At 41.9% G+C, this 26,341-nt stretch overlaps 1 protein-coding gene across 2 annotated transcripts in view; it reads right to left on the reverse strand.

The window, feature by feature from the left end:
• The window catches only part of LOC134349478 (ferroxidase HEPHL1-like), a 79,180-nt gene extending 53,187 nt beyond the window's left edge, over positions 1 to 25,993 (reverse strand). For both annotated transcript variants that reach the window (XM_063053850.1, XM_063053849.1), the window contains exons 1-5: positions 25,753 to 25,993; positions 10,509 to 10,753; positions 6,295 to 6,507; positions 1,998 to 2,177; positions 68 to 322 (exon numbers count right to left, since the gene is read on the reverse strand). In XM_063053850.1, coding sequence (XP_062909920.1) covers positions 68 to 322; positions 1,998 to 2,177; positions 6,295 to 6,507; positions 10,509 to 10,753; positions 25,753 to 25,904 — 1,045 coding nt within the window. In that variant the 5' untranslated portion in view covers positions 25,905 to 25,993. The remainder of the gene's footprint in view (positions 1 to 67; positions 323 to 1,997; positions 2,178 to 6,294; positions 6,508 to 10,508; positions 10,754 to 25,752) is intronic.
• Positions 25,994 to 26,341: the final 348 nt, after the last annotated feature.

The following is a 26,341-nucleotide window of genomic DNA, read 5'->3' on the forward strand; positions in this document are numbered from 1 at the left end:
CCATTAAATTCTGCCCAGCATCCCAAGTGAATAATAGTTAAAGTAATTCAGAAAGTTACTTTCTCACCTTTAATATGGTCATTGACTTGGCACCTTAGTAGCCATATTCCAACATTTCTAGGAAACATTTGCACTGTGGCAAAGGAAGCTGGAAAGAGACTAACAACATCCATTTTGTGCCCTCTGTTAATGAAAGTCTGGCCGTGGAAATACACCGAGTGAACATCAGCTTCATTTCCAATTGAAAACAAGTGCCAGGAAATAGACTGACCTCTGCACATGTTCAGGCCAGGTAACTTTCCAAACACATAGCCATTGATCGCTGAGGAGTCAACGCAAAAATGTAAAGTGAAACATTTTAATTACTAGTGAAAATATTAATGAAAACACTTGTTCATTGATTCAAACGCCATATTTGTGCTATGATTTTAGGGTATACGAAGTAGGATAAGAGCAAGTTATAGCAGAGGTGAAGATTAGAACATAAAGCCTGGAACAGAAAATGCAGCAGGAATTTATCTGCAGGCACGTCGTACTGCAATGACAATCTATTCTGCAGAAGGATCTTGAGACCATATGGGAGCAGACATTTTTACATGGTATCCTGCACTATAGAGAGCCTGCATTTGAAATTCAACAGAATAAAAATGCATAAGCAGACTGCTACTGGATTTCGTGTCTAACACAACATTCAACGGCAATTTCAAACCCAAATGTTTTGCTTTCCCTTAATAATCTCATTAAAGTTGCATATTGTTTAACTCAAATACCAGGTCTTAAAAAAAACAGAAGAACTCTGCAGAAAGACTTGTGAATGAGGAGACTGGAAGAGTTAAGGTGTTGACTGAAAAATTGTCAATAGTGGGTAACTCGATAGACCTCTGGTGAGTGCTGAGAGAGGAATTTAGGGTACCGGTAGCCCACGAATGGAGCTTCAAAACTGGGAGAGTGGCCACGGTGGAAGATCAGTCGTACCATGGACTTAAGTCTCAAGTTATAACAGTCAACATATCTAAAAATTCACTTAAGAGTGCAATTCAGACAAAAATTAACTCAAAAGGTTAACTCTGAGGAGGTAAGGGGAGAGTAGTAGCAGCTTGGTCAAGTAATTGCAGAGTTAATGGCCTGCAAAGGTAAAGGTACAGCCTCCGATGGTGAAAGAAGTAGACCAGAGGCCAGACTTGGGGGGATCCAGAGCTGGTGAAAGCGTGACAATCCAGAACCAGACAGCCAAGTCTCCGGTTAAAAGGTTAAACCACTCACCTCTGAAATAAGGGAGAACGTCCTCTCTTGTGAATCTTTGAGCTACGGTTATTATGCCATTAACTATATTCAAAGTTACATGGAGTCAAAGGGGCAAAAACTGGGGGTTCAGGCCAAAGATTAGATCAGCAATGCCTACATTAAAAGACAGAGCTCAAGAGGCATCTGATTTTCAACACGTATTTGTTACATTCTTAAGTAGAATTTTAAAACTGAGCTGCAAAATCGAACAGGAACACAGGGCACTAAGAATAGAAAGGTGACAATCTGGAGTGGGAGTTGAGGAGGTTCATATTGATAAGGAAAGAGAGCATTAACAAGTGACTGGAAGGGGCATGGAAGTGGTCCAGAATTTTTCCTAGTCTGGGTACAAATCCACTCTAAAGTGGATATGTCATCGCCTGAGCTGGATTGGGAAGGATTCAGTGGCACAGGACACAGAAAAAGAACAAGAGCCAATATGAAAACTCCCGAAGTTAATCTATGGATTCCATGATGCGATGAAATTATTTCCACAGAGGGTAGAGTCACTATGCAAGAGTCACTAATTGGTTGTGTATCCATTACTTGCACTCTGCACTCACATTATTTCATTTTTAATGAAATAAATTAAAATCATATTAGTGGAAAACCACTCAAGTCAAGTCACTAGATATTCATCATTGAAATAAGTGATACAAACATCTGCATACAAGTGTGTAAACAAGAAGCAGAAATTCTGATAAAATACACACAGTGCATCTTGTTGCTTTCTTGAAAGTCTTCATCATCTTTGTCAACTGTGGATGGCATGCTGCAATACTTATTAATGTTCTCATCTAGATACCAACTCAGATTTTCATCCACAACGGAGAACATTAAAACAAAATCCTGGTCAACGTCTTTCCGTTCCAGTGTCACCTCATCAAAGGTCCCTGGAAAAGTGTAAACAGAATAGTGCAGTCAGTGTTATCTGTCAAAGACACAATCCATTTACAGACTATTTGTAATGTAGACCACATACATCAAAGACGTTCACCCATGTACTAGATCATTTTTCAGCTTGTATCATTAACATTAATCAGCTCTCCACTGCCCTGAAGGGAACACATTTTAATCTGCCATCAATCAGAATTATCACTGACATAAGGCATTAAATTTGTTATTTTGCAGCAGTACAGTGCAAGTGCTTTAAAAAATTTCTATAAGTTACAAAAGAAATATCAAAAAGTAGTGCGAAATAATGAGATAGTGTTTATGGGCTTCATGGACCATTCTTAAAACGAATGGTGGAGGGGAAGAAGCTGTTCCTAAAATGTTGAGTGTGTGACTTCAGGCTCCTGTACCTCCTTTACGATGGCAGTAATAAGAGAGCATGTCCTGGGTGGTGAAGGTCCTTTATAATAGATGCCGCCATCTTGAAGCATCACCTTTTAAAGATATCCTCGAAAGTGGGATGGCTAGTGCCCATGAGGGAACTAGTTGAGACGACAATCCTCAGCAGTTTTTTCCTGATCCTGTGCATTGGCGTTTCCTTAAAAGGCAGTGATGTAACCAGCCAGGGGGCTCTCCACAGTACATCTGTAGAAGTTTGCTAGATCTCCTAACATCTCCTAGAATCTCCTCAAATTTGCTACAATCTCCTCAAATTCCTCATGAAACATAGCTGCTGGTGTGCCTTCCTAATTGCATTAATATGTTAGGCTCAGATTAGATCTTCAGAAATGTCAACACCCAGGAACGTGAAACTGCTCATCCTTTCCACTCCTGATCCCTCGAGGAGGATTGGTGTGTGTTCCCTCAACTTCCCCTTTCTGAAGTCCTCAATCAATTCCCTCGTCTTACTGACACTGAGTGAAAGGTGGCTGTTGTGACACCACTCAACCAGCTGATCTATCTCACTCTGGTATGCCTCCTCGTCACCATCTGAAACTCTGCCAACAGCAGTGGCATTATCAGTGACTGTTGATGGCATCTGAGCTGTGCCAAGCTACAAAGTCACGAGCCTAGGTACAGAGGCTGGAGCAGCAGGGTAAGTGGGCATTCCTGAGGTATGCCTGTGTTGACTGTCAATGAGGAGATGTCAAAATTCAGGAAAAAGCAATTCAGTCTAGTTAAACTAAAATGTGGACTAATCTATTAAAACATTACTAGGTACCTCTAGCATATGTCGGAGATGAGATATACACCATTTAGCCTTTTGTGCTCACACTCCTGTTCAATGAGATCGTTGCAAATCTTATACTTAATTAACACTTTCTCCTCTTATTCTTCATCCCTTCATTTCCGTAATATTTGAAAAATACCATTCTCTGCCTTAAACACAGTGACTGATCCTCCACAGTCCTGTCAATTTCAAATATTCACTACTCTTTAACTGAAGAAGAGTTTCTTCTCACCTCAGTCCTGAATTGTTAACTCATCATCCCTAGTTCCAGATATCTTAGCTTGAGAGTTGCCACCTCAAAAAAAACTCTTAAGATGTTTATCAGATATAATTTCAATTCCCTAAATATTAATTCTGACAATCCTATTATTATTTTCTAATAATGGAGTCAAGCATTTTGTCTTCTACTGATAACAAACTCATTGACCTGTAGTTTCTCTTTCATATCTTTCTTAAAGAATGGGCATTCATTTGTACCTTCCAATCTATAGGAGCCATTGTAAAATGATTGGAATTTTAGAAAATGATAACAGTGTCTCCATCAATAACACCTCTTACAATGTTTTGAGATGCTTTCATCAAGTCCTGAGGAAATTTTTTAAAAATTTTTCTACAAACTACAACTGAAAACAACTTGTTTCCATGGCTTTGTGAAAAATCCTTTCACCTTGAATCATATCATGGAGCACAGCTTTCACAATTCTGCTTATTGTGGAGGAAATTCAGCAACTCCTTGTGAGTTTCATAGAGTCAGGATTCCTCTTTTGAGTTTTAAAATGTTCTGATGTTCTAATTCCTAAACCATCACTACATGCTTCTTCATTGCTTTGGACACATCATTGCAACAAAATTCAAAGATCCAAAGTACATTTATTATCAAAGAATGTATAAATTATATCACCTGGAGATCTGTTTGCTCACAGGTAGCCACAGAGCAAGAAATCCAAAAGAAGCTAATTAAAGATAAAAAAAATAAAAGACCAACACCTGATGCACAAGAGAAAGAAAAAAAACACACAAGACAAGCAAACAATGGAAGCGAACAACAATATTCCAAACCAAATTCAGTCCTCAGATCCAAACCCCGGAACAGCCTGGAGTAGGCCCAAGGCCTGACTAAACAATTCACCATATTAGCTGGCATGGAGCACAGCAGCCGGGGCAGTCTTCATAGCCTCAGTACCATGAAGAAAGGAGTGAACAGCACGGAAAGCGAGTGAAATCGGCTCTCGCCTCAGATCCCGATACCCTATCTTTTTAGTCTATCTGCGCCAGTATTTAAATTGACCAAACAACAGAACAGGAAAAGGCTCCAGCGCCCTGGAGAGAGGAGTGAACAGCACTGAAAGGGAGAGAAATCAGCTCTCACCTCCGATCTGGGCTGGCATTTAAACTGTCTAAACAACAGCTCATAACTCGCACCAGGACCCGGCTACTGTTAAATAGCAGTAGTTGCAATAGCTGGTATTAAAAAAAATGACTTCACGTTGATCTGCATCTTAGGCCAAAGTTTCTCCTCCAGTGGAGTCAAATGAAGTATGTGGAGTACATTGTAACATAGCTAATTTGCTAACAGCAGCTTCCTAGTAGAGAAGTGGTGTGGCCCAATTTCATCTTCATTTTACTAATTAATCTTCTCCGGAGGAAGAAATCGGTAGGAGGTGAAAGTCTGTAACTCTGAAATGTACGCTCCCAGTTACATCAAATATAAATCACTGACATTCAACCCGACTGCCCCACCCTGCCACCTATACTCCATTTGAGCCTCTCCTGTCCTTTTCTGATGTTAGTGGTAATGAAAGAAATGCCACAAATAATTGGAGTCAGCAACATTTTAAATCCACTGATCAAGCCACTTAACTGGTATCAGAGTCAAACAATAGATTAATTTATCATTGGACAGTGGAAGTTTTTTTTCTGGAATAGTTCAGTACCAGGTTAAAAATAAACCGAGGCGACTGCTGTGCTAGATGGATTTGGTCACATTTATGGTGCGGGTGTACCTTCACAGAATGAATCTACAATTCTGAAGGATCTGCCGAACTGTCCAGGAGAAACTCTGCAATTTACGGAGTTGATTTAGCATTTACAATTCCACCAAACCTGCAAACTCACTGCTGGTACTTGGTACAATACAAAGACGCCAGCTTAGAAATTCTATTATACAGCAGAACATTTTCGGATTTTATACAATCAAATTTAAGCAAAAATTCTGTTGCATTTATCTTAGCATAGAAATTGAGTTAGTTGCCATTTTTGGACCATGCTGAGAGTGCAGATAACATGTAAGTACAGGGAGGCCATCAACAGCATATAGTACAGTCACTGGCAGCTAATTAACTTGGACAAGCCTATCCTGCAAATGACACAGCCCATGCATGCTGAAGTAGATCTTCACAGCACATACTTCTGTGCAAGTTAGGCCTCCCTGAAGATTTAGCCTAATATCTCATACTAACACCACCCACCTTGTTTTAAATCTCCATACAGCTCTACTTTTAAACCCCACGTTGATCTCTAGCACAGCCACCCCAGTCCTGAAGGCTCATCTGATGCCCAGTGTCCTATAGCATTCCTGCATCACAACCCACCCCCTCAGATGCCTCAGACCCTATTCCCTTCCCACTCCCAATTTTCAGTTGGCGGTCTTTGAGATCATGGCTGACCTGCCCACTGCTGAGCTGGCAGGGTAGAGGACTTTGTTTATACTGGTGTGTAAAAGAATCTTTGGAACAGTGGTATTGTGTGGCTAGCTATGTAAAAATAGACGTTTTCCACCTTGACAATCTTCTCCAATGCACGTCAGTCAAATCAAAACCATTGTAACCTCCCAAACCCAGGAATTTAGTTTTTAAGATGGTTGAACAACCAATGAGTGACTGTACCTTTTTTACATGTTAACAGTGCTCCAATCAAACCTGATGAAATGTCCTTGGGAGCATCCACATGGGAATGGTAAATCCATGTTAAGCAGTTGGGATCAGCATCTGTCGGTCTATATTGTGCCTTCACTGTCCATCTGTAAGTGTGGTTTCCCCCTGCCGGAACAGCGTTGTCCATCTTCTGCTTACCAGATGTACCATCAGGATAAAAAGCACCTGAAAGAAAGAAGCTCTCAAACTACAAAAACTGGAATGGTCTTAGTTAACAACCAAATGCAATCTCCGAACATAGCAAATCTTCATTAAATAAGGTGATTCTTATCTTCTGTAACTTCAAAATATTAAACTAATCCAAAGGAAAATACAGGGATCCAAAATGCAGGTCTAACTTCGAGTTGACATATGCAATTCATGTATTTGTAAATATAACTCGTAATGAATTATTTAAACAAAGAATGCTTAATCAAAAAAAAATATACACACATATACATTGTGTATATACACTTAACTGTATAAACACTATATCATGTAATACAACTGCTATGTACAGACATCCACAGCATAGTAAATTTTCCATTGTCCCATTCAGACCTAAAGATTTAACCACTGTGGGGGATTTCTTACTCTTGTGGGATAACGTCTTTTCTGACAAGGAATTTCACTCTGCTTGGCAGGTGAGATTAGTGGCTGTGAACCAATCTCAGGTTCTGGGGCGCCCTCTGTGCTGGTTTTAGGAGTTGACTCTGGGACTGCAGAAAGTGCTTCTGACTGCTGTGGCATCACCCAGTATCTTTCTTAATTCGTTTTCGGTTGGCTACATTGCAGGCGATGTGGCATGCAAATAGTGGATGGATATCCAATCGACTTGTAGCTTTTTCAGACAATTACATCTCTACAATGCAGGGACTCATACCACATAAAAGCTCAATGCGACTTTTTAGTTGTTGTATTTCACCGTTACGAATGTCATTCCCACAGGAGTTATCTTTTCCCCAGTACAAGTTCTTAGCTGGATATCTGCAGACTTTAATTCAGTAGCTTTGAAATGCCCTTCAAACTAACTCTGAGGAATGGCTGAAACAGTATCCAATACCATTTTAATTAATTTGCCATTCACTTTGAAATACATCCAAAATGTGAGCCTGTTTGTGTTTAGTTTAAGCAAGGCGTGCACATATCATGTGGTAGTGTGATGATGTATGCAATTCACATATTCACACATGTAACTCGTAGTTAACTATTTAAATGATCAAGAATGCTTAATCAACCAATATACATGCACACAAGATCACTCAAACATTGCTTAAATATTAAATACACAACAATGATGAACAAGGAAAGATTGAAATGAAAGATGTCCCAATGGCAAAGACTGAGGATGAAAGCAGCAATTAATTAATAGTTATTAACAGTTCATTTCACATTTTTCAACAATATTCTTTTACGTTAACGTCCAGAAGGATTAAGAATTAAGTCTCCAACAGAAAGAAGTACCATTTAGAATTTTAAACTGTCCATTTCCATGTTACTTCACATGCATTTCTACCTCTGACATGTATGCTCTTTGGGTACAGATTAAATTTACCAAAATATAATAAATCCAAATCAGGCGATGTTGGAAAAAATTAGTGCACATCAAATTGTAAACTACCTCTTTGCAAACTCGAGCGTCCTACAAGAGTCACAGAAATCATAAAAGAGTATCTTTCTGTTACAGATATTAGTTGCCAATCTCACTTAAAACCACAAGACAGTTAAGAAGGTTAAGGAAGTTATACATTTTCATAACCATCTGAATGAAATGCTTAGAGATTGATCTCATGTATTGAGATACAATAAGAGCTATGCATGTACGGAATAGTACAAGGGTTGCCATCGGTCTCCTTTGCTACAGGACTTCATTATTTCATTGAAATATGGCAGCGCACTTTAAATTTCCATGTAACTCCAAAACACAAAAATAATTGAAAAAAAAATGCAGCTGGGGATAACTCGTGTATGTTCAGTTTTACTTTAGTGAGGCACGCACATACGACGTAGTGATGTGATGACATATACCATTCATGTACATTTACATTCAACCCATAATGAATTATGTAAACAACAGAATGCTTAATCAAACAATATATTTACGGTGTTACTCAAACTTTACTGAAATATTAAATACTGAACACTCCTCCCTGCTTAGCTATAATCCAAGTCAATATAGAATTAATCATAAATATACAAATATATACACACACACACATATATATACACATATATTGAGAATATATTTATTTATATACAGTATCTATTTATGTGAAGCCCCCCCCCCCTCCAGCCAGCCTCAGGGTCGCTTCGCTCGCTGTCATCTAGGGAAACAGCCCTTGGCCCTGCCAAACTGGGTAATCAGTTTGTGTGGATGCTATGTGATGTACCCCACACCACCAAATAACAGACAATACACCAGATACGATTAAATGATTTACAGTTTATAGATATTACTGGAACTATATAATTAATAGAGAATAAAATATAAAAGGAAAATAAAAGGTGCCACACTTATCAAAGTTCAATCTCTTCGTGCACAAACAGTTGGAGCTCAGGACCCTTCTTCTTCACCCTGCGACCCCTCGGACCACCTCGACCGGCCGCCTGGTACCAACAACGGTGGTCGACCAGACGCTCCACACAAGTCCGTCTCCGTGTCCTGTCCTCGCTGAACGCCCCGCTCTGGGTGCGACCCCATTAGTGGACTCATAGCACCTGGTTCATCCTCTGTCTCTCTCTCCCACCTTCTGCCCCAAAACCCCGCGCATACAATATCTTACAGACACACCAAAAACATAACAACTATCCCAGTTGGTTCATAACATCTTTTTATCAGTACCGTGATCCAAACAAACTGCTAGCGGGAGGACTTTCTCAGCCGTTAACATAACAAAGAGGCCTTTTCAATTATAACATAACAAAGAAGCCATTTTAATTAGACTACACATGACATAAAAAAACAGAAACCCCTTACACATGAAAAGTGTGAAAACATCCAAGGTGGGTGAATACTTCTTATAGGCACATCAAACATCTTTCCTGATGAGGGAGGTCACTCTGTTTGGCAGGGGAGACTTGTGGCTGTGAAACAATCTCGGGTTCTGGGGTCTCCTCCATGGTGGTTGTAGGAGTTGACTCTGAGACTGCAGGAAGTGGTTCTGACACCTCAGGACAATTTTCTTCTCCAACAATTGATCCACTCTTCTCAGCTGATCAATGTGTCATCTCCAGCTGCAATCTCCACTGTGTAGGAGAGCGGTCTAGTTCTGACTTTAATCTTTCCAAGTACCCACCTTTGATCACCTCTGTAGTCCCTCACCGGGACTGCTTGTCCAGGAGTGAAACATCAAACCTCCTTGTTTGAGGAGCCCTCAATGTGCCTCAGCTGTTTGTCCTGTGTACTCCTTCTGAGATTGGGTTTGAGAAGAGCCAGTCATGAGTACAAGGGAAGACCCATGAACAGGATAGCTGGTGAGTTGTTGGTTGTGGAGAGTGCTGCAATGTGATATGCAAGGAGGAAATTGGCGAACTTCTGATTCAGTGCCAGTGTAGTGTGTTCTGCTGACACTGCTCACAGCGTCTTCTCTAGACTCTGGATAAACCATTCCACCAAGCCCAGTGTAGCAGGGTGGTATGATGCAGATGTAACATGTCTTATTCCATTCATTTTCTTTTTATGGCATGGTGGCGTAATGATGTATGCCATTCACATATAACCCGCAATGAATTATGTAAACAAAGAATGCTTAATCAAACAATATATTTACTATATTACTCAGATATTACTGAAATATTAAATACACAACACCAACTTTGTGAAAATAGACTGTGAGAATAGCATGCCAATGTCCCTTTTACTCTCGGTGGAACATTAAAAACTTATTTAAGTGCAATGCATTTGTGAAATAAAGGTGAATAACATGAAGACTTACTAATTTCCAAGTAAAATTCCCTGGAAATTTGTTATAATGTTGTATAGCATCTTTTAAAAAGTCAGTTAAAATTATGTTATGATATTAATGGGAAATAACCTAGTTCAGTGCCTAAGTCAAATGTCAGTGTTTTAAGGAACAGGAAAAAGTTCTTCCTTGTATCCCTACGATGGCTGTTGTGTACTGGGATCTCCTGGTTGGAAAAGGTGCTACATAAATGAACATTATTTCACTTTTATGAAGCAAAATTACCTTCAGAACCTTTTTCATAGAAGACTCCATGTGGATGCACAGAGTAGGGGCGAGATGCAAAGTTTTTAAAGTGAATAATAATCACATCTTCCACTTCGGCCCTGAGCACTGGGCCTAGAAATCCCAGCCAATTAGGTTTAGGAATCTCAGTCAAGTACGTTCCATCAGTAAATTGTTTATACACAGCCTTCTTGTACAATTGCCCAATCCTGTCTGTTCCACTCTTTAGATATAGTGGTGTACGTCTACGTAAAAACAAAAAGAAGCATAACTTTAAAAGAAAAATTGTTAATTATGTGCATACAATCAAACCATTCATTCTTATACTGGTTGTTGAAATACTTCTCTTAAGTTGAAATTTCTCATCATCGTAAGTCAAAGAAATGAAGAGGCTGTGAAGAATTTCAAATTAGAAACCTTGAGAATTGTCTTTTTGTGTTATATCCTTAGTTTTACCTGGAACTTTACTGAAGATGAAATGCCAGCCCTGACACTCCACTGACTATAAAATAAAATGAGGTACTCAGGTTATAGGATCTAAAGGACTCCCGAGTTTGACAATCAGGCAGAGGGTTCAGTCCTGACACTCCACTTAGTCAGCTCAAACCCTGGAATACTTAGCTCCTTGAATTAATAAGCATTTGAAAAACAGACTGGGAGCTTGCCCAAATTTTAGCACGTTTCCAGATTCTGCAGAGACCTATGATAAGGTTGTCTACCTTTCTATAATGTCCCAGGAAGTTCTGATAGAGGGAATAAGTAGCTTCATCTCAATACCCATAAGGGTGTTGTCAATTCAAAGGAAAACTCAGGCTTGAGTTCCAATAAAAAGATTATGACCAGAAACGTATCGCATTTGTTATGTACCCCTAGGGTTCATATTTTCTGTGGACTGTCATTTTAAAACGTCGGGCGAATGAGACTGGGGGAGGGGGAGGGGGAGGGGGATATATGTATGGGGTTATTTGAATGTTATGATTTCTCTGCAGCTTGTTTCGAATATGCAAGGACACACAGACACACACAGACACACACAGTTAAGAGTCAAGATGGATTCGGTCCATGGAAGACACCAGTGAGTCAGTTGCTGGTTTAAAACTTTCAGTAGCTCAAAAGGGGTGAGTTGAGATCGATCCTAAGTATTGATAAATGATTCTCACAAGTTTTCTGCAACTAGAACAAGTTTGCAGAAAGAGAAGAGAGGAGAGATAGACTTGAAACAGAAGAGACCTAGTGACAAAGAGATCACTGTTTGGACTCTGAGTAGCCTGTGAGGGTGAATTTGTTTCCATTCGACAACGAAAGCGTGATTGTCACTTAGTTAATCCACAGGAGTGGGTTCTCTGGTGAGGGGAAAACCTTTATGAATACCACATATGTACTTACCCTTTGTCTGGGTATGGTAGTTCACTGAAGAAAGGTACCCCGTGGCAAATCACTGTTGGAGTTATTTTGTACGTCATGGATCTGGATAAGTGGCTATCATGTTGTGTGTTTGGGGTAACCTTGTGGAATCTACCGGTGTGTCGACCCTTACCTGGGTGGTGGTTCCCTTGAAGAGGGTCCCCTTTGTGATAAGCTACTCTTGGAGATAATGCATATGTGGATTCTGTTTGAGTATCCTGTAGCCACCATTTTGAGATGTCCCGTAGCTGAATTCGGGTGTGGTACCACTTGTGTTGAAAGCATATTCGTTGAAGATCACTGTCGGTAATATTTTGTGTGTGGAGTGGAACAACTTTGGAGATAAAACCTACCACTATTGTTATCTTATATTGCTGTCGTGGAATCTGTGGAATATCGACGTAATTGCCTTCTCACAACATTCGCCTGTGGATTACAAACATCTTGCACTAATTAACCTGTGCATCTGAACTGAAGTTTTCTTACCTACCATCGTAAGACTATATCACTTACCACCTAAGCTTGAAGAAGTTTGGGTTTTATATTTCCACACCTATATATGCATAAACTTTGCTAACCTGTTTGATTTATCTAGTTTTATATTACTGCATTGTGTAGTGACGAATAAAAATAGTGTTAGTAAACGGCAAAACCAGACTCCAGGTGTGTTCCATTTCTGCTGGTTCTTTTAACCCATCATGGGGTACGTAACACATTCCTTTCTCCAGAGTGCCTGATAACATGCCACAGCAACACCATCCGTATGGTTCTTGCCCTCACCTCCTTCACTATCCAATTACATCAATAAGCAGCGGAAACGTCAGTCCTGAAAAGTACTGTGAAAGTAGGGAGCGATCAAAGGGATCTAGCATGTGCGAAAGACTGAGTCCTGATGAAGGGTCTCAGACCGAAATGTCGACTGTTTACTCCTCTCTATAGATGCTGTCTGACCTGCTGAGTTCCTCCAGCATTTTGTGAGTGTTGCAAAGGATTCTAGGTCAGGAACCAAAGGGGAGGTAATGTTTTTAATTATCATGCTTCATTTTAACGCGTTCAATGATTTCCATGAGCTGCTATTTGTTTTAAATACATTTCTGGAGCTCATTCCGAGCATGCAGCTCTTCCCTTCCTCTTACACACCATGCTGCAGTGTCATTCTTTTCTCAGGCTTCAGATAAGAACAATTGTCAGGGCCAATGCAATTAGAGATTGATCTGTATATTTTAGAGAAGGCTTGCAAATGAATATCCTTAACACATCACATAAAGTTGCAGTCTGGAGGAGATACTGCTTGGGAAATTCTTATGCCCCAGTTCAAACCGTCTCTCTGACACCATATACTTAGCTTATGTAACAAATTTATTAATACTTATTGTAAGTCAATACAAAATGTTTTACATATTGAAAGGATTCTTTACAAAATATCTATAGGAAGTAATAAACATGAGAAAATCTGCAGATGCTGGAAATCCAGAGCAACACGCACAAAATGCTGGAGGAACTCTGCAGGCCAGGCTTCATCTATGGAAATGAATAAACAGTCGACGTTTTGGGCTGAAACCCTTCCTCAGGCCTACAGTAAGTACTTGAGATCAAACTCAAACAGAATACAGCATTTTCTCCATTTCATTTAATTAGCACATTTTAAAAGTATTTCCCAGACTCAAACAGAAATTGAAGTCTGACCCTGGGAAGCAGAGGAAATGTCAGTCCTGAAAAGTACTGTGAAAGTAGGGAGCGATCAAAGGGTTCTAGGATGTGCGAAAGACCGCAAGTCCTGATGAAGGGTCTCAGACCGAAATGTCGACTGTTTACTCCTCTCTACGGATGCTGTCCGACCAGCTGAGTTCCTCCAGCGTTTTGTGAGTGTTGCAAAGGATTCTAGGTCAGGAACCAAACGGGAGGTACCTTACGATGTTTTTAATTATCATGCTTCATTTTAATGCTTTCAATAATTTCCATGAGCTGCTATTTGTTTTAAATTAACTTTTTATTGCAAGCTTTTAAAATTATTTTCTTCACTTTTAATAGTTTTTAATTATTTCTGGAAGTCAAAGATTTATATAAGTTCCAAATTCATGATAGCCTCAGCAGCAGGCAAGTCACAACTCCACTGTTGTTCCGGAAATGCCAGAGGGCACTTTAAGAGTTGGGGCTGGGCATTTCACCATCCAAGGCCTGACTACTGACTTGAAGGTGCCAAGGCTCAGTAAGATCAGTCCTCCACATCCAGTACAGGTGGAAATCCCAGGGCCAACAGAATGCAAACATAACCCACTCTCATGGCATCAACAGAACATACTGGACGCCATGAATGGAGCAGTTGCACGGGGCGCCGGAGTTTGAAGTTCGATTCTGACATCATCTGTAAGGAGCTTGTACGTCCTCCTCGTGAATGTGAGGATTTCCTCTGGGTGCTCCAGTTTCCACCCACAGTCCGAAGAAGTACCGGTTAGTAGGTTAATTGCTCGTGATAATTTGTCCCATGATTAGGCTAGGGTTAAATCAGTGAGATGCTCATCGAAGGGCCTATTCTGTGCTGTATCTCTAATCAAATAATCCTTTTTAATCAACTGAGTGATACTTGTCTAATAACTTAGTAGAATTTTGTTAATACTTTGCCTTCTTGCCTAGGGCAGATGTTTAATTAGATCCTTTTTAGTGCATCTTTCTGCATTCAAGACATGTAGAGAATGCCTGTAAACTGCTGGAATACTACTCATGGTTTAATTGTGCCACAGAATTTCCCCCTATTTAACAATAATTCTGTTTATAGCAACATGTACAAAAGGTGCACTTCCCGACTGGCCAGAAGAGGATCAGAACAAACTCAACAGTTGATGGGCACATTAGAACTGATTCAACAGTTGATGGGCACATTAGAACTGATTCAACAGTTGATGGGCACATTAGAACTGATTCAACAGTTGATGGCACTTTAGAACTGATGCAACAGTTGACAGGTACACAAATGATCCGGTGGAAAGTTCTGCTCCCAGTATTTGGAGATAAAAAAATATTCACAGCTAAATGATCATCTTCCAAGGGATCCACACAGAGAATTGGCTTGATGCTGTAGAGTATAAAGGGCAGTTACACTCAACAGCATCAAGGCAATAGTCCTTTTACAGAATACAGAAGTTGTATTTGTAGTATTTCATTCCATTAAAAATTTCATACAATACCTTAAGTCATTTGATTTGTAATGATTGTATTTTAAAAAACATAGAAACATAGAAAACCTACAGCACAATACAGGCCCTTCAGCCCATGATGCTGTGCCGAACACGTCCTTACGTTAGAAATTACCTAGGGTTACCCATAGCCCTCTATTTTTCTGAGCTCCATGCACCTGTCCAGGAGTCTCTTAAAAGACCGTATCGTTTCCACCTCAACCACCACCGCCAGCAGCCCATTCCACGCACTCACCACTCTCTGTATAAAAAAAAACTTATCCCTGACACCTCCTCTGTACCTACTTCGAAGCATCTTAAAACTGTGCCCTCCTGTGCTAGCCATTTCAGCCCTGGGAAAAAGCCTCTGGCTATCCACATGATCAATGCCCCTCATCATTTTGTACACCTCTATCAGGTCACCTCTCATCCTCCGTCGCTCCAAGGAGAAAAGGCCGAGTTCACTCAACCTATTCTCATAAGTCATGCCCCCCAACCCAGGCAACATCCTTGTAAATCTCCTCTGCACCCTTTCTAGTTTCCACATCCCTCCTGCAATGGGGTGACAAGAACAGAGCACAGTACTCCAAGTGGGGTCTGACCAGGGTCCTATATAGCTTTAACATTACCTCTCAGCTCTTGAACTCAATCCCACAGTTGCTGAAGGCCAATATATCGTATGTCTTCTTAACCACACAGTCAACCTGCACAGCAGCTTTGAGTGTCCTATGGACCCCAAGATCCCTCTGATCCTCCACACTGCCAAGAGTCTTACCATTAATACTATATTCTGCCATCATATTTATAGTCATACTTTAGTGATCCCGAGGGAAATTGGTTTTCGTTACAGTTGCACCTTAAATAACTAAATAGTGATAAAACCATAAATAATTAAATAGTAATATGTAAATTATGCCAGGAAATAAGTCCAGGACCAGCCTATTGGCTCAGGGTGTCTGACCCTCCAAGGGAGGAGTTGTAAAGTTTGATGGCCACAGGCAGGAATGACTTCCTATGACGCTCTGTGTTGCATCTCGGTGGAATGAGTCTCTGGCTGAATGTACTCCTGTGCCCAACCAGTCCATTATGTACTGGATGGGAGAAATTGTCCAAGATGGCATGCAACTTAGACAGCATCCTCTTTTCAGACACCACCATTAGAGAGTCCAGTTCCATCCCCACAACATCACTGGCCTTATGAATGAGTTTGTTGATTCTGTTGGTGTCTGCTACCCTCAGCCTGCTGCCCCAGCACACAACAACAAACATGATCGCACTGGCCACCACAGACTTGCAGACTGACCTACCAAAATGAACCACCTCACACTTATCTGGGTTGAACTCATCTGCCACTTCTCAGCCCAGTTTTGCATCCTATCAATGTCCTGCTGTAACCTTTGACAGCCCTCCACAACTATCCACAACACCCCCAATCTTTGTGTCATCCTTCCACTTCCTCATCAAGGTCATTTATAAAAATCATGAACAGAAATTGTCCCAGAACAGATCCCTGAGGCACACCACTGGTCACCAACCTTCATGCAGAATATCACCTGTCTACAACCACTCTTTGCCTTCTGTGTGCAAGCCAAATTCTGGATCCACAAAGCAAGGTCCCCTTGGATCCCTTGCCTCTGACCTTCTCAATGAGCCTTGTATGGGGTACCTTATCAAGTGCCTTGCTGAAATCCATATATAATACATCTACTGCTCTACCTTCATCAATGTGCTCAGTCACAACCTCAAAAATTAGTGAATCAGGCTCGTAAGGCATGACCTGCCTTTGACAAAGTCATGCTGGCTATTCCTAAACATATTATGGCCCTCCAAATGTTCATAAGTCCTGCCTCTCAAGATCTTCTTCATCAACTTACCAACCACTGAAGTAAGACTCACTGGTCTATAATTTCATGGGCTATCCCTACTCCCTTTCTTGAATAAGGGAACGACATCCGCAACTCTCTAATCCTCCCGAACCTCTCCCGTCCCCATTGACGATGCATAGATTATCACCAGAGGCTCAGCAATCTCTTCACTCACCTCCCACAGTAGCCTGGGGTACATCTCATCCAGTCCTGGAGACTTATCCAACTTGATGCTTTCCAAAAGCTCCAGCACGTCTTCTTCCTTAATATCTACATGCTCAAGCTTTTCAGTCCACTGTAAGTCATCCCTACAATCACCAAGATCCTTTTCTGTAGTGAATACTGAAGCAAAGTATTCATTATGTACCTCTGCTATCTCCTCCAGTTCCAAACACACTTTTCCACTGTCACACTTGATTGGTCCCATTCTTTCATATCTTATCCTCCTGCTCTTCACATACCTGTAGAATGCCTTGGGGTTTTCCTTAAACCTGTTCACCAGGTCCTTCTCATGGCCCCTTCTGGATCTCCTAATTTCATTTTTATGCTCCTTCCACTCGCCTTATAATCTTCTAGATCTCTATCATTACCTAGTTTTTTGAAACTTTCGTAAGCTTTTCTCTTCTTCTTGACTAGATTTTCAACAGCCTTTGTACACCACGGTTCCTGTACCCTGCCATAACCTTCCTGTCTCATTGGAACATACCTATGCAGAACTCCACGCAAATATCTCCTGAACATTTACCAATTTCTACCGTACATTTCCCTGAGAACATCTGTTCCCAATTTATGCTTCCAAGTTCCTGCCTGATAGCTTCATATTTCCCCTTACTCCAATTAAATGCTTTTCTAACCTGTCTGTTCCTATCCCTCTCCAATGCTATAGTAAAGGAGATAGAATTATGATCACTATCTCCAAAATGCTCTCCCACTGACAGACCTGACACCTGACCAAGTTCATTTCCCAATACCAGATCAAGTACAGCCTCTCCTCTTGTAGGCTTATCTACATAGTGTCAAGAAACCTTCCTGAACACACCTAACAAACTCCACCCCACCTAAACCCCTCACTCTAGGGAGATGCTAATCAATATTTGGGAAATTAAAATCTCCCATCACGAGAACCCTATTATTATTGCACCATTCCAGAATCTGTCTCCCTATTTGCTCCTCGATGTCCTTGTTATGACTGGGTGGTCTATAAAACACCCAGTAGAGTTATTGACCCCTTCTTGTTTCTAACTTCCACCCACAGAGACTCAGTAGACAATCCCTCATGACTTCCTCCTTTTCTGCAGCCACGACACTATAGGCTGATTTATACTTATGCGTAGGCTCTACGCCGTAGCCTATGCAAGTGGCTTACGCCATTGTGAGCATTTATACTTGTGCATTGGTGTGTCTGCATCACTCTGTAATTCACCGCCAAAACACTAGTTGGCCATGGGGCTTCTATGCCACAGTGTTGAGTTTCTTTGTGTGGACAGGGCCAACGAACTTAACCTGTTCTTTAACAGATTTGACATTGTGACCCCTGCCCATCCCCCACATGAGCCATCTGCTGTTGGCCCCCAACCAACACATATTCCACTCTCCTCTCCTACCCCTCCTCACAGTCCCCCACCCTGCTCTCATGACTATACCCCTCCCCCACACGAAACCACCATGGTGGGCTTCACAGCTGAACAGGTGAGAAGACAGCTGGAACGTCTCAACCCAAGCAAGGCTGCAGGACCGGATGGTGTTGGTACCAGGGTGCTCAAAGCCTGTGCCCCTCAGCTTGTGGAGTACTTCGCCATGTCTTCAACATGAGCCTAAGGCTCCGGAGGGTTCCTGTACTGTGGAAGACGTCCTGCCTCGTCCCTGTGCCGAAGACGCCACGCCCCAGACGCCGCGCCCCAGCGGCCTCAATGACTACAGACCAGTGGCATTGACCTCCCATATCATGAAGAACTTGGAGAGACTTGTTCTGGAGCTGCTCCGGCCTATCGTCAGGCCACACTTAGATCCCTTCCAGTTCGCCTAACAGCCCCGACTAGGAGTTGAGGATGCCATCGTCTACCTGCTGAACCGTGTCTACGCCCACCTGGACAAGCCAGCGAGTACTGTGAGGGTCATGTTTTTTGTCTTCTCCAGTGCGTTCAACACCATCCGCCCTGCTCTGCTGGGGGAGAAGCTGACAGCGATGCAGGTGGATGCTTCCCTGGTATCATGGATTCTTGATTACCTGACTGGCAGACCACAGTATGTGTGCTTGCAACACTGTGTGTCCGACAGAGTGATCAGCAGCACTGGGGCTCCACAGGGGACTGTCTTGTCTCCCTTTCTCTTCACCATTTACACCTCAGACTTCAACTACTGCACAGAGTCTTGCCATCTTCAGAAGTTTTCGGATGACTCTGCCATAGTTGGATGCATCAGCAAGGGAGATGGGGTTGAGTACAGGGAGACGGTAGGAAACTTTGTCACATGGTGTGAGCAGAATTATCTGCAGCTTAATGTGAAAAAGACTAAGGAGCTGGTGGTAGACCTGAGGAGAGCGAAGGTACCGGTGACCCCTGTTTCCATCCAGGGGGTCAGTGTGGACATGGTGGAGGATTACAAATACCTGGGGATACGAATTGACAATAAACTGGACTGGTCAAAGAACACTGAGGCTGTCTACAAGAAGGGTCAGAGCCGCCTCTATTTCCTGAGGAGACTGAGGTCCTTTAACATCTGTTGGACGATGCTGAGGATGTTCTACGAGTCTGTGGTGGCCAGTGCTATCATGTTTGCTGTTGTGTGCTGGGGCAGCAGGCTGAGGGTAGCAGACACCAACAGAATCAACAAACTCATTCGTAAGGCCAGTGATGTTGTAGGGATGGAACTGGACTCTCTCACTGTGGTGTCTGAAAAGAGGATGCTGTCTAAGTTGCATGCCATCTTGGTCAATGTCTCCCATCCACTACATAATGTACTGGGTGGGCACAGGAGTACATTCAGCCAGAGACTCATTCCTCCGAGATGCAGCACAGAGCGTCATAGGAAGTCATTCCTGCCTGTGGCCATCAAACTTTACAACTCCTCCCTTGGAGGGTCAGACACCCTGTCGATAGGCTGGTCCTGGACTTATTTCATAATTTACTGGCATAATTTACATATTACTATTTAACTATTTATGGTTCTATTACTATTTATTATTTATGGTGCAACTGTAACGAAAACCAATTTCCTCTGGGATCAATAAAGTATGACTATGACTAAACAATGGCGACTGAAACTGAGCGCATCATGTTGGAGTTGGAGCTAATAAATGTTGAACAAGAGTTACTATTATTGAAATTACTGCAACGTAGAAAAGAGAGAAGACATCAGAGGAGATGGTGTGTACGACCACTGAACGGATTGAGGCAGAAGGAGGGTGAATTTTCTGTGCTTGTCCAACCACTGAGAGACATGGATGAGGAAATGCATTTCAAATATTTTCGGATGTCGGCAGGTAGATTTGACGACTTGACGAGAAGTAGCAACTGGAAATGCGCAGGAGAATATGCAATGCTACCAAGTGGACCAATCACAGTTGTTGCAGTCTGTGTCGCCACGACACGTAGTTACATTTTTGGGGAGGTGCGCGTCAGGCTACTGCTATGCCATACCTACGGCGTAGATTCAACGCAGAAGTGTCACGTCCCCACCTTTTTTACATCCCTTCCTGTCCTTTCTGAAACATCTAAGGTTTGGCACTCTAAGTAGCCATTCCTGCCCCTGAGCCATCCAAGTCTCTGTAATGGCCACAACATCATCGCTCCAAGTACTGATCCATGCTCTGAGCTCATCTGCTTTGTTCATGATACTCCTTGCATTAAAATAGACATATCTCAAACCATCAGTCTGAGCGCATCACCTTCTCTATCACCTGCCTATCCTTCCTTTCACACTGCCTACAAGTTTTCTCTATTTGTGAGCTAACCGCCCCTTCCTCTGTCTCTTCAGTTCGGTTCCTACACCCCGCCCCCCAGTAATTCAAGTTTAAACTCTCCCCTATAGCCTTTGCAAACCTCCTCGCCAGGATATTGGTCCCCCGCAGATTCGAGTGCAACCCGTCCTTTATGTACAGGTCACACCTGCCCCAAAAGAGGTCCCAATGATCCAAAAATCTGAATCCCTGCCCCCTGCTCCAATCCCTCAGCCACACATTTATCCTCCACCTCACTCTATTCCTATACTCACTGTCACATGACACAGGCAATAATCCCAAGATTACTACCCTTGTGGTCCTGCTTCTCAGCTTCTTTCCAAACTCCCTGTAGTCTGTTTTCAGGACCCCCTCCCTTTTTCTACCTATGTCGTTGGTACCAATATGTACCACGACCTCTGGCTGTTCACCTTCCCACTTCAGGATATTGTGGATGCAATCAAAACATCCTGTACCCTGGCACCTGGGAGGCAAACTATCATCCGTGTTTATTTCCTGCATCCACGGAATTGCCTGTCTGACCCCCTAACTATAGAGTCCCCTATCACTGCTGCCATCCCCTTCCTTTTCCTGCCCTTCTGAGCCACAGGACCAGACCCTGTGCTAGAGGCGCAGCCACTGTTGCTTCCCCCAGGTAGGTCATTCCCCCCCAACAGTACTCGAGTACTTATTGTCAAGGAGTACAGTCACTGGGGTAATCTTTAGTATCTGACTCTTGCCCTTCCCTCTCCTGACTGTTACTTACTTACCTGTCTCCCGAGGCCCCGGTGTGACTACCCGCCTATAGCTCCTCTCTATCACCTCCTCACTCCCTGACCAGATGAAGGTCATCGAGCTGCATCTCCAGTTCCCTAATGCAGTCCCTAAGGAGCAGCAGCTCGACACATCTGACACCCAGTACAGAACACCAGCCCCACAGACATACTTCCTATTCCTATTCTTCACAAGTAACTTACCCCACCTCGACCGGTTATCACCGAAGCCCCTTTGAGCCAAAGCCCTCCTACTCTGACTCCCACTCTCTGGCGCCTGCTCTAAGCTGTCTTTTTTTAATTCTTCCCACTAGTCTAACTCGCTGATGTCCACGCACCTGCGCAGTTGTGCCTCGATTTATGCCAGTTATTTGGTTTTAATAAACTTTTTAAAAGTGTTTAGAGTTGTGTTACACTGTGAGCGTTAGCTTATTTTCCCCACCTGAATGGGTTCAGGCTGAGCACTGACAATGGCTATAGAAAACGATCTAAGGAAGACTACTAGTGCCTGAGGAGCAATGTTACTTAAAGGCCATGACTTGGGGTTATCACTTTTTTATCTGCAGCTTTATAATTGTGACGATGAGATGCTTGTTCCTTGTTCAATAACCTTAGCATGAAGCAACACATTTGTATCAAGGGCTGAATAGTTATTCATTATCTACATCCTATCAGCAGATGTGCATGACTGGAATACCTTGCTTCTTGCAGTTTTAAATTTGCTGTTAGAGTGCATGGCAAGAGTTCAGTTGTAGAAGTAGAAACAGGCCAGGGGAGCATAACCCTCCTAGAATTCTGCACATTCTTTACAAGATCTGTACAGAGTTTTCTCACTTATGGCAAACCTTGTGCGTTGTGATCATTTTATCATCCCACACACACCAACAGATAGTCTCATAGAAAATACACACAGAGCCCAACAAGGAATTGTGAAAATTATACCACTGTTAACGGAAAAGGTACGGTTTTCAGAAACACTTTCTGTGCCTGAACGCAATCAGTAACATTTTAACAATAGTAGTCAAACACAATGACAAACTTGCAAGAACCAGCTCAACAGTGATGACTTCAGGAAGTTTGAGACATACTTAGGTCTCACACATCGCAATACTTTGCTGGCCGTGCACCATGATGAAGTGTAGAGGTTAACACTAAAGAAAGTTATCTGTGTTCATGCCATAGCCAAATGACAGAAGTAATAATTTGACTTGCTTCTTACGTAACTACAGAAGAGCTTCATTTTCAACAACAGAAAAGCTGCCAACTATCTATCCAGGAGATAGACAATCAACATTTGTGCAAGTGTGATAAAGCCAAGAAAAGTGTTGCAGACTCAGCCAGCTCCCTCCCAACTATCAAGAATATCTTCAGAAGGCAGTGTCTCAAGAAGGTGCCATCCACCATTCAGGGTGGTGACGTCCATCACTAAGTATCTCAGCAGCATCTGAGAATGTCTGGCACTGACAAACATTCCATGGTCAAAGTCACTTAGATCACATTTCTTCCCATTCTGATATGTGGTCTGAACAATATCTTGATCATGTCCGCATGCCATTATGCATTGAGTTGCTGTTACATGATTGACTGATTAGATATCTGCATTAACGAGCAAGTGTACAGGTGTACACTGGATGTATTTAGTGGCTTGGCTCCCATTGTCTTCACCCATGGGTTCAATGCGCTCTGGATGAAAACATTTCTGTTAATATATCCTGAAACTGTTACTTGTAGCTCTAGACCCCCGGCCAGGGGAAATATCCTCCCTGTATCCAGTTCACTGTCTCTAAAAATTCATTACATTTCAATTAGATCTCTTATTTTTATTAATGCAAGTCTACTCAACCTGTTTTCTCTTCAGATGGGAATCCCACCATTGCATTCCCTCAATGGCAAAGCGAGACAAAATACTCCAAGTATGGTCTCATCAAAACTCTGTATAATTGTGGATAAGAACCACATAAAATTGTATTTATGTTATGAACTGCAGCTGACAGTGTGTAACTGGTGCAACAAGAACAACGGTAAACTTGCCTTGCGGCACACATTGTCCTTTGAACAAGTCCCTCACTGTCTCATATGGATATCTTTTTACAGATAATTCCCTGTGGTGCACCTGATTGACGTCTGAAGGGTTGCAAGAAGAAAACAAACTACTTCTCTAAAATAATTTTTCAGGCAATAGCTAACTTTAACTTTCAATAAATACCAGCCATTTTGGGAAATTTTAAATTTCCAGAAGGCATTTCAGTCAGCATCACGATGGCTACTGAACTCCTGATCCTATAGAACCTTTCTAATGCAAAAATCTAAATCTCCAAAACTAAATTGAATCTCAATTTCAATTTTTTCCCTGTATTTACATATCAAAATTTTAAAATGCAAAAAAATGTGATATACTAGCAAACAGAACTGAAGTGAATACAACAAAATGTATCTGTAAATGCAAAGCTATCCGTTTTCAAAATGAGTTAGACTCAACAGCACACATAAAAGTTGCTGGTGAACAAACGCAGCAGACTCAACAGAATGTGCAAATATGGTGAGGTGTGTTGCAAGAACGTACTTGAAAAAACCGATTGAGTAATCTCAGAAATCTTAAACTGCAGATCAGTTTCAGAAACAGAATTGAATGTCAAATGTTTTTGTACAATTCCCGTTCATGATTACTTTGTTCCAAAATACAAAACATTTAGGAAGATGACCAAGAAATTCTGATAGACTGAAGCTGGGTTAAATAATTACAGAGCAGCAGATCAGCATTAAGTTTCTATTGTTGACTGTGACTGCAAGTTTAGGGGAAGGGGTTGGTAGCATCTGAATACCATGCTGGTACTAATGATCTGCAATGTGATGGTGGCTGAATACCAGGGGCCGCTGATGCTTTGTTGTGAGGGTGGAAATGGTAGCGTTGGCCGGCTTAAGACAAGAGTGGTCAAGTGAAGCACTATGCCCACAATGCGGTATGTGATGGGTTATGTTAAGGATCATGGGTGGTAAGAGACTGGGCCTCAGGAAACTGTCGAATCATGAGCAGGTTGGACACCAATCCTAAAGTGGGTGCTGGCAGGACAGGGCCGATTGGAGATGGAAACTGGTGGTAGAACTCTAAGTATAATGGACTTGTCCGGTAGGGGTTCCAGCTCTGCACTGCACTGACAAACCCAGGTTGCTCCAGCAGCAACATCGAAGGGCGTTTACTGGACAATATGGTCCAGCTTCCCTTCAGAGCTCCAAGGGGAGTTTCCTATGGGAATAATCCATCTCAGAAAGCAGGAATACAAGCATGGCTCATGACTAGAAGAGTCTTGTGTAACACAACACCATCTGAAAATAGCTGAAATCATGTTTCACTCCAGAAAAAAAAGTTCTATTTTCCCCAGCATTGTGCAGTTTGAGAGGGTGTCATATGATTGAATTTCTGGACTGTATTGTCCTTTGTTAGGACGTTCTTCAAAACAACAGCTTTATACACATCCTAACAGTAACATTTTTCACTGCTGGACCATTATACAATTGTCATAGAATTGGACTGTATTTTAACAAACTTTTATTTTTAAATTACAGATGGTCTCATTTACAAAAGTTCCTAGATGATGGTACATATAACCCGGAACATGCTTTGGACTTCTCTGGCAACGCTTGGGGGAAGATACATGGTAGAATGTGTGGACGGACTGAATTTGTAAGGCATTAGGTATTAGCATGTGTATGGAAGCTTAAACGATGGGTGATAAAATGATTGGCATATCGGGGCTTAACATTTGAAGCAAATTTGTAAGGAGGTCCACAATAAAGGTCTAGAACGTTAAACATACACATTTCAGCACTTATAACGGAGCACCTTTTCAAAGAACGTGCTATCACGTACACATAATAGGCGCTTTAATTTCACAAAGATTAGCCGTGCTTTTGTAAACAAAAAGGTGGGGGTGGGTGACAACCATCCCGCAAAAACGCTCACCCGAAAAAAAACACAAAGCAGTTTCCTGATTTGAAGAAATAACGTTGCAAAAGGCTAAGGGTTTACAAGGACGAACGGCTGCCTTTCCGCGGCATCTAACAATGTTTCCATTTATTCCATCTTCTACATACTTATCGTGTTCCAGGTTCTGGTCTGGAAGATTGTTTTCTCCTGCGGGCGCGTAGTCCCAGACCTCTTCTTTGACTGCGAGGTAATAAACTCGGGTGACAGAATCTGCCAGCTCGTAAAGACTGACGAACAGAAGAACACGGACAGGACCCATGCTGTCACTTGCACTGAAACATTGTACAGTACAACTTTCTTTCGCCAGAGCGACACTCAACCAACTCTCACTGAAAGCTCGTCCCCTTTCCTCGCGTCAGTGGGTCATGTGGCTGTCTGAAATTAGTGAGGCATTGACTGCCACTTGGAAGGGTCAGCCAATCCTTCTGTCTGGGGAGTATGGAATGTGCTAAAGTGGGTTATTTCAATGTGTTGTCAGTTTCCTGTTGACCAATCATGCAACGGCTTTGATTTGTTGAAAGTGGTGATATGATTCATCTTCTTGCATGTAATGTGGTAAATTAAACATTTTTAATACAGGATTAGATGTGACTTTAGTTATTACTAAATTTTATCATTTTCCCTTTCAAAATATATTAATTGTGAAAAGTTATGCAATTGTAAAATGTCTGCCATTTCATTAGTGTACCTGCCTGT

The sequence above is a fragment of the Mobula hypostoma genome, chromosome 7 (genome assembly GCF_963921235.1).
Source record: "Mobula hypostoma chromosome 7, sMobHyp1.1, whole genome shotgun sequence".
Taxonomy (NCBI): domain Eukaryota; kingdom Metazoa; phylum Chordata; class Chondrichthyes; order Myliobatiformes; family Myliobatidae; genus Mobula; species Mobula hypostoma.